General features: G+C 50.5%; 1 protein-coding gene across 16 annotated transcripts in view; it reads left to right on the forward strand.

Annotated features, from left to right (window-relative positions):
- The first annotated feature begins 7,282 nt into the window (after positions 1-7,282).
- Positions 7,283-17,521, forward strand: part of CACNA1G (calcium voltage-gated channel subunit alpha1 G) — an 85,900-nt gene continuing 75,661 nt past the window's right edge. For all 16 annotated transcript variants that reach the window (XM_031966379.1, XM_031966380.1, XM_031966386.1 and 13 more), the window contains exons 1-3: positions 7,283-8,289; positions 16,405-16,516; positions 16,714-16,847. In XM_031966379.1, the coding sequence (XP_031822239.1) occupies positions 7,994-8,289; positions 16,405-16,516; positions 16,714-16,847 (542 nt within the window). In that variant the 5' untranslated portion in view covers positions 7,283-7,993. The remainder of the gene's footprint in view (positions 8,290-16,404; positions 16,517-16,713; positions 16,848-17,521) is intronic.

Raw genomic sequence — 17,521 nt, forward strand, 5'->3', positions numbered from 1 at the left:
TTTTCTGCAGTGACCTTGAAGGCAACTTGGGGAACTTCTCTTGTGGGAAGAGGAGGGAGGGGGTAGTTTAAAATCCTTGTCCCTGCCTCCCTACCTCAAGAGTTCAGGGAGATTCCAAGTCCACTGACTCACCATGGGAGTGAACTACCTAAGTTTACACTCCAACACTCATCTATTTACCCTACTGCTTCCTTTTCCTCTTAGGATCGGCCTCCTTTAGTTATCCATACATCCAATTCATCCAGTCACAGAATATCAAGTTGAAAGGGATCCCAGAGGCCATAGGATTTAGAAGTAGGGTCTAGCCCACTCAAGCCTTCCAGTGATATGGAATTCCCTAAGCTCCTGAGATAGTCCATTCTATTTTGGGATAGCTGTTATCACTAGGAAGTTTTTTCTATCAAGTGAAGATCTATGCCCTCCAATAACTTCTACATTGTGTACTTAGTTCTGACCTAAGGCCAAGTAGAACAAGGTCAGAATTGCTTCCATTTCTGACTACAAGTTGGGGGAAACAGAGGCTGGGTGGACAAAACCAAGTCCATCCCAGGGAGGATGAGAAGATTAATAGAGACAGGATGAGGATTGAAATGAGGTCCTAGCTTAATGCTAATACTATGGCACAATGCATGGAACACACACTGGATTTGATGTCGAAAGACATGTGTTTAAATCTTCATCACTTACCTGAATGATCTTAGAGAAGTCCCTTAACCTTTCAACTTCTTTTCTCTCATTTGTAAAACAAAGGGATTGGACTACATAGCCTCCGTTTCAGCTTCAAAGCTGCAATCCTCTGACCAAGAAGTCCAGAAAGGGAGGGGCTAATGGAAAAAGTATTTCTCCTTTTCAACCTTCCTCCTACCACTATCACCACCACTACCAACGCTGTCAGAATCTCAGGCTGGGAAGGAAGAAGGAAAGACAGACTTGTTCTGTTTCAATTTCACATTAGAGCAGACTAGGGATAGAGAAAGGTCCTTGAATGGGAATGACCTTAATCTTCACCCCATTAGAGCGGAGTTTCTCTCCTTTTCATCCTTGGATTACTCTCTCATGAGTGGAGTCTTGGCTTTGAAGTGAGGGTGGTTAGAGGATTGGAGGGGGGAAAGAACACCTGGCATAGAATGAGAGGAAAGGGACAGGACAAAGGGATGTATAGCTCTGGGGAACTCCATCTGTTATCCTTTCAGCAAATCCTTCCCCTCTTCCTTCTTCATTCTGTACTTTGGAGACCCAAGAAGGTAGAATTTACAACATATTCTCCTCTTTCTGACCCAAGGCTTTAGTAACCATTGTCTTAGGAACTGGATTGGGGAGAGGCAAAGGGCCCTGAGAGTAGATAAGAGGTGTTTGGCTTTTATTCAAGAAAAAGGCCTGTAAGCCTTCAGTGAGGGGTTTAGGAAGGTAATCTGTGTCTAACCTCCCATTTCTTTGTAATTGGATGAATTGGGGAGAGGGGAAGAATAAGATCCGTATAGAACCCTTTATTTTTAAAAACTGAATGACAACCTCATTTGCATATGGCTTGGTGCATTGTGGGAAGTGTCCAAATCCTTTCAAGCTGCTGGAAAGAAGGAATCTTAATGAGCACAGCAACTAGCTTGCTTCTTTCTCCAAAAGCTTTTCTTCTACTCTGACATGGCCAACTGGAGATAGAGCTTATCTAATTTGTCTTCACCTAGCTCAGCTCCATCTTTTCATTCTCAGACTCCATTCTGATCTATTTCATATTCAAGAAGACCTTTTCTGGTATCTAGTCTCCTGCTTCAGCATGAGTCCATAATTCTTGTAGTTTGTTGTCCTTAACTTCTTTCTAGTAGTGAGCAGGTCTGGACTTGCGTTCAAATCCCAGTGTGATCTTGGAGGTAACTTCACTGTTCTGGGCATCCCTCATTTTTCTTGTAAAATGAAAGGGTTGGGCTAGGTGATGACTATTAAGTCCTCCTGATTCTCTAGGAGATCCCAGGTATTCCATTAAAAATCCTTCCTGGGAATTAGGAATAAATGATAAATGACCCATAGGGAGAGAAGAGAGAAACCAGGAAACAGTACCCATGTGGCACAGTTGGAAAAACATTTACTTTGAAGTCTTAAGACCTGGTTTTGAATGGCAGTCACACAAAATCTGCTAAGTATCACATAAGCTCTCTAGAGTTCACATGTAAAGTGAGGAGTTTTGACCAAATTATCTCTAAAATATTATCAAGTTTTGTGATTCTTAAGATTTCTGAACATATGACTTATTTCCTTCCCTCCCTCCCTTCCTCCTCTCCCTTTTTTCTCTCCTTTTCAATCTTCTCTGCTCCTCTCCCTTCCCCCATCAGAAAAGAAAAAGAATCACATAGATTGGACATAGAAGGGTCCTCAGAGATCAAGTATTCCCTGTAAACAGTACAGGATGTGATAGCCAGAGGGGACAGGAGTTAGGGAGCTAAATGCAGAATACCAAGGATCTCCAGATGGGACGCGGTAGGAGGGAGTTCTGGGGGGGAGGCAATTGTTGAGTAGCTGGTTGGGGGCAGCTGTAGCTTAGATTCTCCATTGCTTGATTTATAATCAGCCTCTCCCATTTATCTGATTGCCCCATCAAACCTCTTTTCAATTAACTTTGAACTTCAGAGGCCCTCTGTTAGGAAAAAGGGAGATGGCACAAATAGGGAGTGGGAACTGATAAGAGGAGAGTTAGCTGAGTTAAAAGAAATAGACATCTTAAGAGACCAATTAAGAAGGCAAAGGGAAGACTAGGCTATCCCTGGAGAGAGTCTGTGAGGACTAACACAGTTCCTGGGGTTGGGGGGATGCCATTGTTCTGCCTGGGCATCTGGGCCCATGGTGCTGACCACTGAGCCCATCTGGAGGGGATTAGGGTCCAACATGGTCAGCTATTCCCTTTCTGGCCAGAGCTATTCCATGTTGCCAGGAAATGCAGAAGGATGACTGAAAGGAGGTCTCCAGCAGGGAAATGGGCATAGACGGCAGAAGCAGTGAAAGTATATATCTAGTGTATGTCTCATACAACTGCCATATGGAGTTCTGTTTGGCACTACTATAGTAAATGCCCTCTGAGTCCCCCAGGATACAGACCGTTGGGACAAGTGGAATTTTGGGGGAAGTTAGCTCTTTTAAAGCCTCAGAAAAAATAGACACAATTTGGCACCCTTCACTACCTGCTTTTAAATGTCTTTCCTTTTCATTGTGTCCTCTTCCTGAGTACAAACTGTGCTCATGGGAAATGTTATCAACTTTGCACTTGCTATAGTATTTCTACAAGATTACAACAGGAAGAGATATAAAGGATATTCAAGATGTAGGGGACAATTTAAGCAAAGACAGGAAACAAAGGAGAAAGCATAGCATTGCATGGGGTATAGAGACTTTGGACATGGCTGGAACATAGTATAGTAAAGGACATATGGAGGAAGTAAGTCTGGAAAAGTAAGTTGAAGCCATTCTGCTGAGGCCAAAGAATCTGAAATTTATTCAGTAGACAATGGAAAGCTATTGAAGACTGAGCAAGTCCATGACGTGATCAGAGGCATTTGAAAAATTAATCTGATTGTGCTGTGTGAGATGGGTTACAGAAGAGGACATTGGAGATGAGTATTGCTCATGAATCTTTAGCATGTCAGTTCAGGTTTCAAATAGATCTGAGCACAAATCAGTTCCATCAACTCAAAACTTTGGGGAAGCTGCCTACTCCAACTCTGCTTTCACCTTCCATTTCATGACAGCCCACCTGCCCCTAAAATACCACTTTTCTTGGAGAGTCAGAGCTGAGTCTATAGAGAAATTTAAGGTCTTGAGACTTGTCATTTACTGGAGTATGAATGGAGATAATGTCCTAACTGATCAATAGCAGATATTGATGGAAGGTATTTCAGAGGAAGTTCCACGAAGCAAGGGAGAAGTGGGACAAGATGCTTCCACAGATTGAAGGCTGGGGAAGCAAGATACATGTCCAGATAGTACCACCTGGAGTTCACTAACCAAGCTTTTCCCTTCCAGTTTTGTTTTAAGGATATATATGAGTGGTGAACTATGCAACAAGGACTCTCATGATAATGATAGGAAAGAGGAGGGTGAGTGGTGACTAGAAATTTCCAGAAAACTCTACCCCTCTTTAGACTTTGGAGCTCTTTAAAAACAGATAAAGATTCCTGTCAGAGCTTTCCATTAGAGGTAGAAACGTCTCCTTGAGCAAATCAGAGCCTTTTTAGGAGTCAGTTTCCTCATTTGTAAAAGGATTAATATAAAATCTTTGAGCTTCCTTCCAGCTCTAATTATGTGTGAATCTTAAGACTCTAGGACTTAGCCTCTTTTTGTTAAATTAGGGGTTGCACTTGATGGTCTTAGTCATCCTTTTTCTGCCTCAGCCTGGCACAGGGCTTGGCACCTAGGGACTGTTGGTAGGGTTGGTAAATCGGAGAAAGGGGGTAGGTCAATAGAATGATTTAGGTAGGGGCGAATAATAGCTAAATGTTCTCCAGGCCAAGGCGCTTTTCATTGACTAGGTCACGTCTGAACCCGATCTCCCCATTTCTCCTCCTCATAGTGTCCCCCACCCCACCCTGTCCCCCAGAGGCAGGCCTACCTATCCGAAGGAGCTGCTGGGAAACGGGGCGCAGGAAGAAGCGGCGACCGATGCAGGAGGGAAGGAGGGAGGCAAAGAGAGACCGAAAAGGGGAGGGAGGGAAGGAGGAAGGGAGGAAGGAAGCTAGCGGCCGAAGTTACCCTCCCCCGGGCGCTGCTGCTCTAAAAGGAAAGGTGTCAGCTTCGTCTCCTAAATCAGAAATAATCATCCCCATAAAAGATGACATCCTCCTACCACCCCCAGCGCCAGGTTGAGTTTAAGACACTCGGGCCCTCGGAAAGCTAAGCAGCTGCTCTCTCTCAGCCTGGGAGAGAGGGAGAGACTGGGGATCTGCTCATTAGCATTAAGTTTAAATGAGTGCGTCCTCGTTTGCATACTTCTGTAGAGCTAGCTTTCTGCGGAAGGGCAACTGGGGAGCCGACAGCGCAGACGCCCTGCCCTCCGCTCAGCACCCTGCCCCCCAACCCCATCCCTTGCGGGAGCTGAAACCTTTCCCCGGACTCGACCCCGAGCGACGGATGCCGGAGTCGGTTTTCTGTCTGGGTGTCGCAGCTACATACAGACACACATTCTGGAGAGTCCCTGGGAACGCCTGAGGTCATGCGCTCCATTCCTCGGCCTCCCGACACTGCCTTTTTCCTAGGCAAGGCTAGGGAGAAAGAGATGACTCTGTTCCTCTCTGGTACCTTTCTCTTCTCCGTAACGTTCAGAAAGTGCCTCTCAGTGTCTAACCCTCAATTCCCAACACGCTGAAATCGTAACGCATTTAGCCTCCGTAATCCCGATATCTTTCTGCGGGAGGGGGCTGGAATCGAATGAGTTGTAGGGGGAGCAATTCGGTAAAGAGGCTAGGGTGGAGAATAGGATAAGAACGACAAACAAGGGGGCTTTTATTCGCCCCGCCCCCTGTCCAGGGTGCTGGTGGTAGGATATCAGCAGCCTCCAAACGCCGTATAGAGTTAGAAGAGGAAAAGGAGACCTCGTCTGAGCGCGTGGCCGAGTTGGAGCCGCCGGCATTTGGACTCCTGCTTGGGCAGACTCAGCTCCATTTTGTTATCCCTAATTCTATTTCTTTTTGGCTTTTCCTGAAAGAATCAAGAACTGTCCAATCTTGGCACACTCCTAAGACACCCCTTTCCATATTTCCTGCTCTCGTACTGTCCCCATTCTAAACTGAGGCACGGTGAGACACCTTGAGAGGCTAAGGGGAGTGGAAGGATACTTTACTTCCAAAAGCTGGCCTTGACTCCAGATCTCTAGTTTTCTCCCAGAACATTAACACATGTTCAATAACAAACGCCTTGAAATCCCCTTCCTCGAATCGCACACCATCATCTTATTTTCCAGGGGCCCAAGAAGGCCTCCGTCTTATCTCCCGGGTGCTGAAGTCTTTCAAACCAGTTCGGGGTTAGTTCCCCACTCCACATAAACAAAAAAACCAAAAAATCAAAACCAAAACACGTTCGCTTTGTAAAGTAAGGTCCCTCACCGACCGAGACAGATCCTATCACGGCCAGCGCAGTTGTCCTGGGGAGTCAGGAGATGTGGCAGTACAGACGGCTCTGAAGCGTCTTCTTCCTATATATTTTAAAAGGTGGTATTAGAGGAGGGGACACAAGGTTATGGTCAGGGGCAGATATAGAAGAGCTGGCTGTATCTTTCCCCAGGAGGACAGAGGAGGTAACTTTACGCCCACCTCCCGGGTCCCGGGCTGGCTGTTTTCCCTTTCTCTAGCCCACCGCACCACCCCAAACCGCAAGTCCCAATCCAACCACAAGCCCCGCCCTCAAGCCTCGGGACTGCCTAAACCCTTTGGTCAATACAGGCCCCACCCCCAGTCCTTCCTCCTGTATTAGGCTCCACCTAACCGTCTTCCCTCTCCATCCTCTAGCTTGGTGTAACCAGGTCTTGGGGTTGCCACTTTAAAAAACAAAAAAATCGAGGTTTTCTTGTTGGGCCCTCATGGGCCGCCCCTTCGGAAACCCAGAGCTCCGCCCTCTACTCCCACCTCCGGATCCCCTGGATTGATCTAAACCCTCAATCCCTATTTCTTAGGCTGCAGTCCTTTCACTAGCCCTAGTTCAATTTGGGGGGCCGGGAAGCCAGGGACAGAGAGCCACAAAAGGTCCTAAGGGTCCAAGATCAAAGGAACAGGGAGACCCCAGGGGCAAGCCCCTTAAATTCCCTAAGGGCTAGCTCCCTAAATTCCCTAGAGGCTCCCTACAAGGGAGTCCTCAAGACCCCAGGAGCCAATAGGAAAAGGGGTTTGACCACTGTGGCACAATGATTGGCTTTTCACATTCCAGAGGGGCTGAGAGGTTGGGGGGGGGGGGGGGGAGGGGCTGAGAGGTTGGGGGGGGGGGGGAGAGAAAGGGCGGTCCCAGGCGTCCGGGCTGGAACCGGATTCCAGCTGTGGTTCTTTCCCACCACCACCACCCCCTTACCCGCCTCCTGTCCGCCTGCCTCAGCTTCTGACCAATAAGAAGGCGGCGTGAGGCCGGCAGCATGCTTGGATTGGCTGAGAGGATGGCTTCGGAGGGGCGGGGCCCGGGGCTTGAAGTTGGAGTGAGGGATCCAGCTGTGCTGTGCGCTGGGCTCAAAGCTTTAGCTCCAGGTTCTGGTCCGAGGAGGGAGGCAGTGGCGCCGGCAGCGGCGGCGGCGGCGGCGGCGGCGGCGGCAGCAGAGGCAGCGGCAGCAGCGGCAGCAGCGGCAGCGGCAGCGGCAGCGAAAGCTGCAGCAGCCGCATCTCCGCCCCCGGCCCTGCCCAGGACGGCCCCCTACTATCTCTCCGCCCCACCCGGACTGCTAAGCTTGTGGGGGGAGGAGAAAGGAACCTCTCCTCGCTCCCCCCAAACCCCCCACCCCAGGAGAGTCCTCCTTCCCTTTTCCCCACCGACACCACAACTGGCAACCCGCCGGGGTGATGCTGACTGCTTAGACTCTGCCCTGGTTGCTCCAGGGAAGAGGGGCACCCCCTCTGAGGCCCCCAGACCTAAGCCAGTCTTCCCCTGCTCTTCCACACTCCCTACTGCTGCAGTGAGGTGGTCGCGGAGTCGGGCGCCCAGCACCTGGACCCGAAGCAAAGAAGCCTTAACAAAGTGAGGAGGAGCCGGCAGGGGGGCGGGTGGGAAAGCCGAGGCCGAGGGAAAGCGGGGACCCGGCCAGGAGGGGCCCGCCGAGGGCCAGGAGCGCGACCGCGGATTCAGGGCCCCCGGCGGGCAGCATGCCCCTGGGGGCGGCAGGAATCGGGCTGAACTGGCCAGCCCGGGGGCAGAGCCTCCGCCCTAGAGCCCCCCGGATGCGTCCTCCCCGGGGTCCTCCGCTTCTGTGAGGACTCCCCCCCCCAGCAGGGGGTACCGCTTGCCCCGCTCCAGACCTGGGGCTCAGGCTGGCGGGAGGATGGACGAAGAGGAAGATGGAGCCAAAGCCGAAGAGTTCGGGCAGTCCAAGACCTTGGTGCGGCTCAACGACCTGTCAGGAGCTGGGGGCCTGTCTGGATCTGGGCCGGGACCCGGGCCGGGGCTGGGACTGGGGCCGGGGCTGGGACTGGGGCCGGGGCCAGGAGACAAAGACCCAGGCAGTACGGACTCGGAACCGGAGGGACTGCCCTACCCTGCGCTTGCCCCGGTGGTTTTCTTCTACCTGAGCCAGGAGAGTCGACCCAGGAGCTGGTGTCTCCGCCTGGTCTGTAACCCATATCCTTCTGGGGGCCACAGCGGGGAAATGGGTGGATGGGACAGGTAAGCAAGCAGGGAGGGGAACAGCTTGGTTTGGGAGGGGAACGAATCACAGGAGAAGGGAAGACAGGTGAAATTGGAGGTAAGAGAGAATTGGTGAAGGGGAGGGGGGCTGTTAGAGTAAGGGGGGAAGGGAGAGCCAGGTAAGGCCAGGACATCAGAGGAAAGACAGCCATCATCACCCTTCTAGCGGGGTGAAAATGGGAGCTGAACTACTAAAGAGGGGGAGACTTGGGCGGGAGGAGGGGGCTAGCGAGGAACGTGCGCCGACCGTTCAGCTGCTAGATGCTCTCCAGATATGGGGAGGGGTGAGGAGGAGATCATTGCCCTCCAGATGTGGGGAAATGCAGAAGCTATTGATTTCCCTGGCCGATAGGGGCTGGATTTGCTTTCCCAAGTTGAAAGAGGGGAGAGCAAGCAGAGAAGCAAGGAATGGGGGGAGGGGGAGCTGTGATCTGTTCTTCCTTTCTTGCCATCTCTTCCCCCCCCCCCACTTCAAAGTTTGCTACAGTCTCTGGGGTCCGTTCTCCCCACTTCGACCCTGATTGAGGTTTTCCTGACCAAACAGGAGCTGTATTGGGGGGGGGAGTTCTAAGCAAAGCACCTCCAATAACCCCCACCCCTCACTCCCCCGCAGCGGGCTGGAGGCACAACAAGGAGATTCCGGCGGCGGCTGATGTCAGGGGCTGAGAATGAGAACAAGATGTGCGGGGATGGGAGGGGGGCCGTTGTGCCCCCAAAGCTAGAGCTGAGCCCCTGGCGGGAACTGAGACGATTTGGAGACTAAATCTGAGCTCCCCGAAGTTACCCGCCTCTCTTTTCCTTATTCCAGGGTGTGGGGATGCTTCAATTTGAAGAGTTTGAATTGGACTTCCAGCGGGCGGGTGTGTGTGTGTGGTTGGGGGGGGTGGGGGTAGTTGCGGGAACTGCTCTGTAGAGAGGGAAGGATCGAGCTAGTCAGAACCCCCACTCCCAATACGCAAATGGGAACTGCTCCCTTTTATTTCTTTCAATGAAAGCTTCAATAAGGGAGAATATGATCAACCCCCGAAAAATGAGGGTTACAGAGACTGAGGGCATGAGTGTGGTTTTCCATCTCCCCTTCCCCTCCTTAGAAGAGATTTAGGTTGGCCCTTCTCCACGTCTGACTCGGCTGATCTGGTTAAGGAGCTTCCACCCCAAAGTAGAAAAGAATCATCATCCCCTTAAATTTAACCTCCAACATTGGGGCTCTCCCCTCCCTCTCCCAATAACTAGATCGGCTTCCCCAGAGAAACCCTGTTCCTGTCCTCCTTCCCTCCCCCCCCCTTCCTTCCCCCTTCCCCCTTCCCTCTCTGCTCCTTTCCTCCCTCTCTGCCTCCTGCTCATATTCAGGCATAAAGCGCCTCTCTGGAATAGGACCTGGTTTTTGGTGTGTGTGTGTGTGTGTGTGTGTGTCTGTGTGTGTGTGTGTGTGTGTGTGTGTGTGTGTTTGTGTTGGGGTTTTTGGGGTAGTAGTTTTTTTGGTGGTTGATGTCCTTGAATTTTTTTTGGGGGGGAGACTCTCTGAGATATGGTGTATCTTAACTGCTTCTCTTTGTTCATGCCCTAGGGGCTTCTTTGGGACCTTGGAATCTGGGGTAACCTAATCCCCTTTTTCCCCCTTTTCAGATTCCTGTTGCCTATTCCCAATCCTTGGGGCTGTGAGAGAAGAGGGGGGAAGGGATGTGTTCCCAGACCACCCTTCTCCCCTCTGCAGTTAAGCTCCCACAGTTCCCAGAATCCCACTCTCCCTGCTCTTCCCTTTCTCTTCTACGCAGAACTGGGGACCTGGGTTCCTTGTGTCCCCCAATCCTCTTTTCCCCCTTAAACTCTGATGGCACTAACATCCCCCTAAACCACATGAACCACAGGCACCTCACCTAATCTGCTCTGCAGTCATGAGTACCTCCTGGATTGTATCTTCTTTCTACTTCCTTTCCAAACCCCAGAATAAGAGAAATTGGAAGGGTATGTATGTGTGTGTGTGTGTGTATTAATATACTAAGATTTAGATGACTATTTAGATTTGGGTCTTCTGGAGTCCCCATTCCTGACTATCTTTTTACAATTCAGTTTCTTCCCTTCACATGGATTAAGGAAGGGAGGTAAATGCACTCACAATTCTCCTTAGCTTTCCCCCTCCACACACATTCAAGGGAAATGGATCTTGAGGTAGTGAGCCTCCATAAGCTATGAATGGGGAAAAAATGCAGCTCCTCTCATCTTTGCTACAGGGGCAAAACAAAGAACAAAAAATACTTTTTTTCACCCCTTCTAACTTACTCTGTAAATCGAGCTCTTAGGAGTTGGGTTTTTTTTTTTTGGGGGGGGGGGGGGGTAGGTTGTTTCTACTTGCCTTATATCCTTTTATCCTCACAACACTTTCATTGCATGTTTGTACACATAATCCAAGGGGTGGGGGGAGAAGAAGAGCCTAATTTACCAGTTTCCACACACTGGATATCTTTGGGCTAGGGATTGGGGAAGAGGTTAGAATGAGAGGTAGAGGCTGTTTTAGATGTAGAGTTCTGCTGATCTCCAGCCTGTTTCTGGAAGGCTGGGAAAGGAGCATCTCTTGGGAAAATTGTGGCTAGTGAGATGTCAGGCCTAGAAGTAAAGGGAAGCTAGAACCAATGCTGCCTAGACCTATCCCCATCCCCTCCTTCACACACACACACACACACACACACACACACACACACACACACCATACCCAACTTAAGGTTTGAGGAAAATGTGCCTTTTATATTTGTCAGAGACACTAAATCGAATTTCTGTCCTCTGTTTTCTTCGTCCTTCTTACTCTACATGTAGAATCTCATTCAGCCCTGTAGCACTCATTTATGCCTTCTACCCTGCCCCAAACTCTCTGCTTCCCCCACTTCAAACTAAGAAGTGAGCCAGACCCCTTCTCCGCCTGCTACTCTTTACTACTCCCTCCTCCCACCAAGGCCAACCCCCCAAAGAGGCCTTGTTTCCTGGAGAAGAAACCTGCCCAAAGCCCCATCTGGGCTGTAGGGGGTGGGGTGATGAAAGGCAATAAGGGATGGGGGCTGACATTATGTGTGGGTTGGGGGGGGGTAACCAACATGGAGTCAGGAGGAATTTCTCCCCTATTCCCATTGAATGCCCACCCCTCCAGGCACAGGTCCCTGTTTTTTCTTCACTGATGTGTACTTTTCAGTTGGGTGTGTTTTGCCTCCTTGTGTTCCTCCCTGATTCTCTCCTCCCCCCCCCCCCCCAATCAAAGGAGATCCTGAGCATTCCCTCTCCTGGCTGTTATGTCACATCTGGAAGTTTGTGTAGGAGTTCCTCCAAGCTCAGAGCCCAGCACAGCTTTTTCTCATTTAGAAATCATAGGCTGGCATTTGGGATCCAGGGAGGGGGAGTGGGAGAGCAGGGCTGGAGGGGGGAGTGGGGAGCCTGCCAGGAGGAGGAGGCCTGAGCGGCAGGAGCCCTAATGACTTCCAGAAGTGAGTGTGAGTGTGTGACTGTGCGTCATTGTGCGTGTCTGAGTGTGTGTCTGGTGGGAGGGGGAGGGCAGCGGTGCTATGAATTTTTTTCCCCTTGGAGGGTCTTGGATTTCCTGCCTTACCTGTCTCTTTCTCACCAGGGCCTGGGATAGGAAAAAGTGAGGATTTACAAAACGTCATATTACCCTAATCTCTGTCCTGACCCCCAAAAGAAACCGGGGAGTTGAGGACTTTCTATCTTATCTCTTGATTGCCACCTCTCAGGTCCATGGAGATCCCCAGGGGGTGGAGTATGAGAGAAAGACTTGGGGTGCTGGGGGAAGGTTTGAGGTGTCTGAGAAGCCAAGGAAAGGGTGCATAAAGGAGTAAAATAGATTTCCTACCTCAAATCTACCATACAGACTTCTTGCCTTAAAGACACCCCTTTCTCCTCCCCTTCCCACTGTTGGGGACTCCCCCAGCTACTCTTCCTCATGGCCCCAGTTGGAGCCAATCCTAGGATTCCCCCCTCCCCACACCCCTCCAGCTGCTCAGGCTCCAGCTCTCACCCCACCCTGTCGGCCTCAGCCAGGATGGCGACAGACACAACCGCTCACACACACACACACACACACACACACACAGATATGCTTGCACACATACAAGCATAAACCTTCTCTCACACACATATGCACATGCACGCACATACAGTCATAGACACTTGAATAGGATTTCTGGCCCCCTTTCCCTCCCAGAGATTTCAGTAGGCCCGCTGTCTCTCGAGTCTCTGTATCCATGTCTCTGGGTGGAGCTAGCTGTCTTGCTGTCTTTCTCGGCCTTTTTTTTTTCCAGTTCAGCTAGAAATCTCTCTCCCTGCACACCCACACACTGGAGAGGAGAGAGAGGCACAAGCAGTGTGTGTATGTATTTGGGGTGGTGGTGATGGGGGCTCTCAGAGGGGCTTGGACCTCTCCAGCCTTAGCTGGGAGAGGCTTCTCTTCCTGCCCACCCTAAAGTCCTGTGCTCTCTAATGTGGTTTCTCCTGGCTCTTAATGAGGTTGGGGACCTTTTGTGCCCATGAGATGATTGAAGTTGCCAGAACCCTCTCATGTCCAGTTCTCACCCTTTTCCCCTATCGGCTGGGCCAGGGAAGGTTATTTAGGATGACTTCAAATACTCTGTGAGAGGGCTCTCCCAGGAAAGGAGGGTGGAATTGAGGTGTTTCTTCTGCCTCTGCTTTCTTCCTCTAGATTGTGGGGAGGAGGGGGGCTGGACCTATGGTGTGAGGAAGAGAGCTCCTCTGGTTCCCTTCCCCCCTCCTTTCGGAGCCACTCCAGCTCGGAGAGTCACCATAGCAACAGTAGCCACGTGACTGCACAGGTCTCTCCCAGTCACTATGGCAACCAGTGTCCCCTGTTCCCTTGGTTGCCATAGGATATATCACATGGTTTCTCCCCCTTCCCCACCTGGTAACCTGTGTTTCCTCCCCTCATTCTATTTTCCCCTCCCAACTAGAGAATGGAAGAGCAGCCTTAGGGGAAGGGGGTCACCTCAATTACCATGGCAACCAATCAACACCAACCTAATGACACATCCTACTATTGCTATGGCAACAAAAGGAACATCACAGAGTGACATGGAGCTCTATTCCCATGGAAATGAGCCCCACCCCGAGATGGGGGGAAGAAGGATACCCAACTGGTAGCCTAGCACTGCTGGATTTAGTCCAGTCAGTTACACTGACCTGGGGACCACACAGCATATTCCATCTCCAATTTCCCTGTACTTTGGTTTTCCTGCTCACCTCTGTGACTTTGGAGCTAGTCAGGTAGAGAAGGAAGAAACAGAGAAGGGGATAGAAGCTTTCTGGTCAGGCCTCAGGAGATACTTTAGAAGGTGTTTCCCTAGATGAATAATCTTAAACAGGTCATTTTTTTTCTTTGACCTCATTTTCCTCATCTGTCAAATGAAGAGGCAAAGTGAGGCCTAATATTCTATGTTCTGTGTGTGGTTGAGGGAATGGGGAGGCGTCACCTCTAGTCAAGATGTCAGACCCCTGCCTCAGAATTTTTTGGGGGAGAAGGGGCACTCTATGGAGGACAGACAAGACAGACACTGTCCTTGCTTCTTCTACTTATGCCTCCCTGGGGAATATTTATACCTTTGATCATGGAAATGTGATATGTGTGTTAGCACTCATAGGATTTTACATTTAGAGCTTGATATCTTAGAGCTTGGATATCTAAGTGAGATCCACAAGATAGTTGGATCTCGAATCGAGATCCACAGGATCATTGGATCACTAAGTGAGAACTACATGGATCTCTCTAAACTCCTTCCCTCTCATCCCTTCATGTTGGAGGGTGAGAGATAGATAACCAGCTTCCCACAATCACCCTCTTCTTCAAGAGTCTGGTGCCCCACATTGTTTCTAGTAGTTTCCTAAAAGGTGAGCCCCTTCTGGCTCAAGCTAGAGATGAGTCAACTGTCCCAATTACCTGAGTCTGGAAGCATCCTCCTGTCAGCTCAGCAGCTTTTGGGGGCTGGTTGAAACTCTTTTGATGGTCTTAGCTTCCCATCCATCATTCTGCCCCCATCATAAATTGGGAAACACAATTGCTTCATCAGCACTATAAGGAGGAGAGGGAAAACCTTGGGATGGGAGACCACCTCTGGTTTCCAATGGATTGTGAAGCTAGAATTTATTCATTCAGCAAATCATTGATACTTGAATTTATTCTGAAAAAGGCACTTTGGGGATGGGGGTGAGGTGAGATTCAGAGGACGGGATCCCTGCCCTCTAGGAGTTTGAAATCTAGTAGGGAAAATGAGACAGGAACACATATAATTATACTACAGGCAGAGTATGGCCAATGTTGTAAGAGAGAAGCATGAGCAAAGTGCTATGGGAGTTATCCTGCCAACTGTGTGTGTGTTATCCGTTCCATCCGGCTCCTCTTCCAAACAGAGCCACCCACCCACTCTCATTCAGGTAAATCCTGGTTGGGCTTCCCAACGCACTCCCACACTCTCTTTCCTAGCTTAGAAGCCTTCATTTGAATTCTTGCTTCCACCCTCAGCCTCCTAGGGAAAGCCACGGGGGAGGACCACCTCCTGGGTGAGGCAGAACAAGGGACAGTCCCAGGGAAAGAAGGGCGGAACAGCTCTTTTTGGGTTCTGACCTCTTTCCCAGAAGACTCCGGGGAGAGGTTGAAGAGGCGTGGGGGCGAGGGGAAGTCGGGAGCCCAGAGCTTCTAGGAAGCCTGGCAGCTCACCCTGCACCCCGCGCCTCAGCACCCCCTCCCCCGCCCCGTGAACTCTGGCTGACCCCCTGCTCTGGGGAGAGATCCACCAGCTTCGGCTTTTCTCAAAGAAATGGTTCCATGGAAACAGAGCACTCTTTCCCGTCTTTTCTTCACCGCCTGTTCCCCCCAACCCCCCACCTTCTGACAGTTAACTATTGGAAAATCATTCTTGTAGGACACAGATGGGAAGGGGCGGTTGCAGGTGCCAGAGGTTTGGGGATGGAAGGCTGGGAGAAAGGGACGGGAAACTGCAGGGACCGGGATAGGCAGAGGGCCTGGTTCTAAGCTGGATGCAGAATTTAGAATAGGGAGAGAATGAAATATTATGGTACACTAAGACTAGCGATTGGAGGGGTGGTCGGCCCGGCAGAACCGCTTAGCCGGTTGCGGTTGCCTCCTTCACCACTGACTCCTAAGCACACCTTTGCCTTCGGGGCACCGGATTCTAGCCCTCAAAGGGCGCAGCTCCGTAAAGCAGTGGATTGATCTCCAACCCCGCCTCCCTGCGGGTCTGTTTTATCTTCCTTAGCTCCTCCCAGACTCTACATTCTATGTCCCCCACCCAGCCCTTTCTCCATCCTCCAAGGAGAGAGAGATTTCACCTTTTAAATCAAATAACTAAGGATTGTGGAGGTTCGGGATCATGTTGCTTTCTGCGCCTCTGGGGTTGGAATTATTCAACCCTGCAGAGATTATTGCAGACGCCTCCTCCGGATTTGCAGGACAGCCCTTTCCTCCGTCTGAGCTGGAGGGCAAAGAGGAGGGCTCAGGGATGTGAGACCCCAGCCACTCCCACTCCGCTGTCCTCCAGAGCCTGCCCGCTGCGGTGGTCCGAGGAGCCCAGGCTGTACCTGTGTCAGGCAGGGCGCAGGAGAGTGTGATGGAGTGTGTGCATAACTATGTGTGATGGGTTCGCTGCCGGTGCCTGAGGGCAGAAATCTGTCTGGCTCTGTAACCCTGTGACTCCTCACTCCTTGAGAGGTTCCATGGGGCCATAGAGGACCCGGCTGGATCTAGAATGTGCAGCGCTGAGAGGGCTAGAATGTGGAGGGCTCAGCAAGCCCATTTCTAAGATATCTATCCAACCAGACCAGGTTTTCTCCGTAGCAGGTCTGTCTTTTCCTGAATCAGATCTTTCTGTTGGGTAGCCACGGTATTCTTAGTTTTTTTTTTTTTTTTCTCTTGCATATACATGGGCAGGAGTGATGGGTGGGTGGGTAGTCTATGAGGAAGCGGAGGAGGGGATAGTTAAACTCTCATTCACGGCTAGTTACAACCTTGACCACTACTCGAACCTGGTTCGAACGGGTCAGCATGCTGGTTATCCTGCTGAACTGTGTGACTCTGGGCATGTTTCAACCATGTGAGGACATCGCCTGTGATTCCCAGCGCTGCCGGATCTTGCAGGTGTGTTAGTGGTGGGCAAGGGGCCAGCAGCCTCAGGGGCTTTGGGGAGGTCAATGCCTAGGTTCCAAATTTCTGCTCTGGGTGCCCCAGAGTCCCCCAATGCTTCAGCACCATTGCCCCCTGCAGGAGCAGGCCTCCTCTCCCTCCACTACCCCTTCCCCATTCAGAGTTGACCCCAGCCCCCTCCCCACTCTCAGGCCTTTGACGACTTCATCTTCGCCTTCTTCGCTGTGGAGATGGTGGTGAAGATGGTTGCCTTGGGCATCTTCGGGAAGAAGTGTTACTTGGGAGATACCTGGAACCGGCTGGATTTTTTCATCGTTATTGCAGGGTGAGTGTGAGGAATTCTAGAAACTCTTTGTTTTTCTGGTTTCCAGGTTCAAGGCCACTTGATGGAGTAGCTCTTGCTGTTTCCTGATACTATCCCCAAGCCCAAAGTCTGGAGTGAACTTCACCCTTATCCCTTTCTCCCTCTTGCTTCTTCAACTTTACTTAGTGATTTTCCATACTCTCTGAGAGTGGTATGGAAGCACCATCTCACACTCATTTCTAGAGGCAAGGTTTAGCCACTGGGGATATCACCAAGGAATCATATTCGTGCCCTGGGGCTCTAAATTTCTCTCTGTATATATTTGTTCTAAAAATAATAATAAAAGAACAGTGTAGCTTAGTAGATGGAGAACTGTCCTCCTAACCAGGAAAATCTGGATTCAAGTCCTGACTCTGACTTGTCCTGATTATATGACATTGGGCAAAGTCACTTAACCTCCTAGTGTTTTATGAAACTCTAATACTATAAATTGTAGGGGAAATGTCAACCTATACCGGTAGAAGAACTTCTCTACACCATTGAAACCAAAGTTCAAGTCTTACCCTCTTCTTACTACATGGACCCTCAGCTTTGAGACTTCCCTTTTGGGACATCCCTTGGGGATGGGGGAAGGGAGGTATGAATGTGGTATGAGTCTTGTATTATTTCTAGCTACTTGTATAGTGGAAAAATTA

Source organism: Sarcophilus harrisii, chromosome 4 (genome assembly GCF_902635505.1).
Source record: "Sarcophilus harrisii chromosome 4, mSarHar1.11, whole genome shotgun sequence".
Lineage (NCBI taxonomy): Eukaryota > Metazoa > Chordata > Mammalia > Dasyuromorphia > Dasyuridae > Sarcophilus > Sarcophilus harrisii.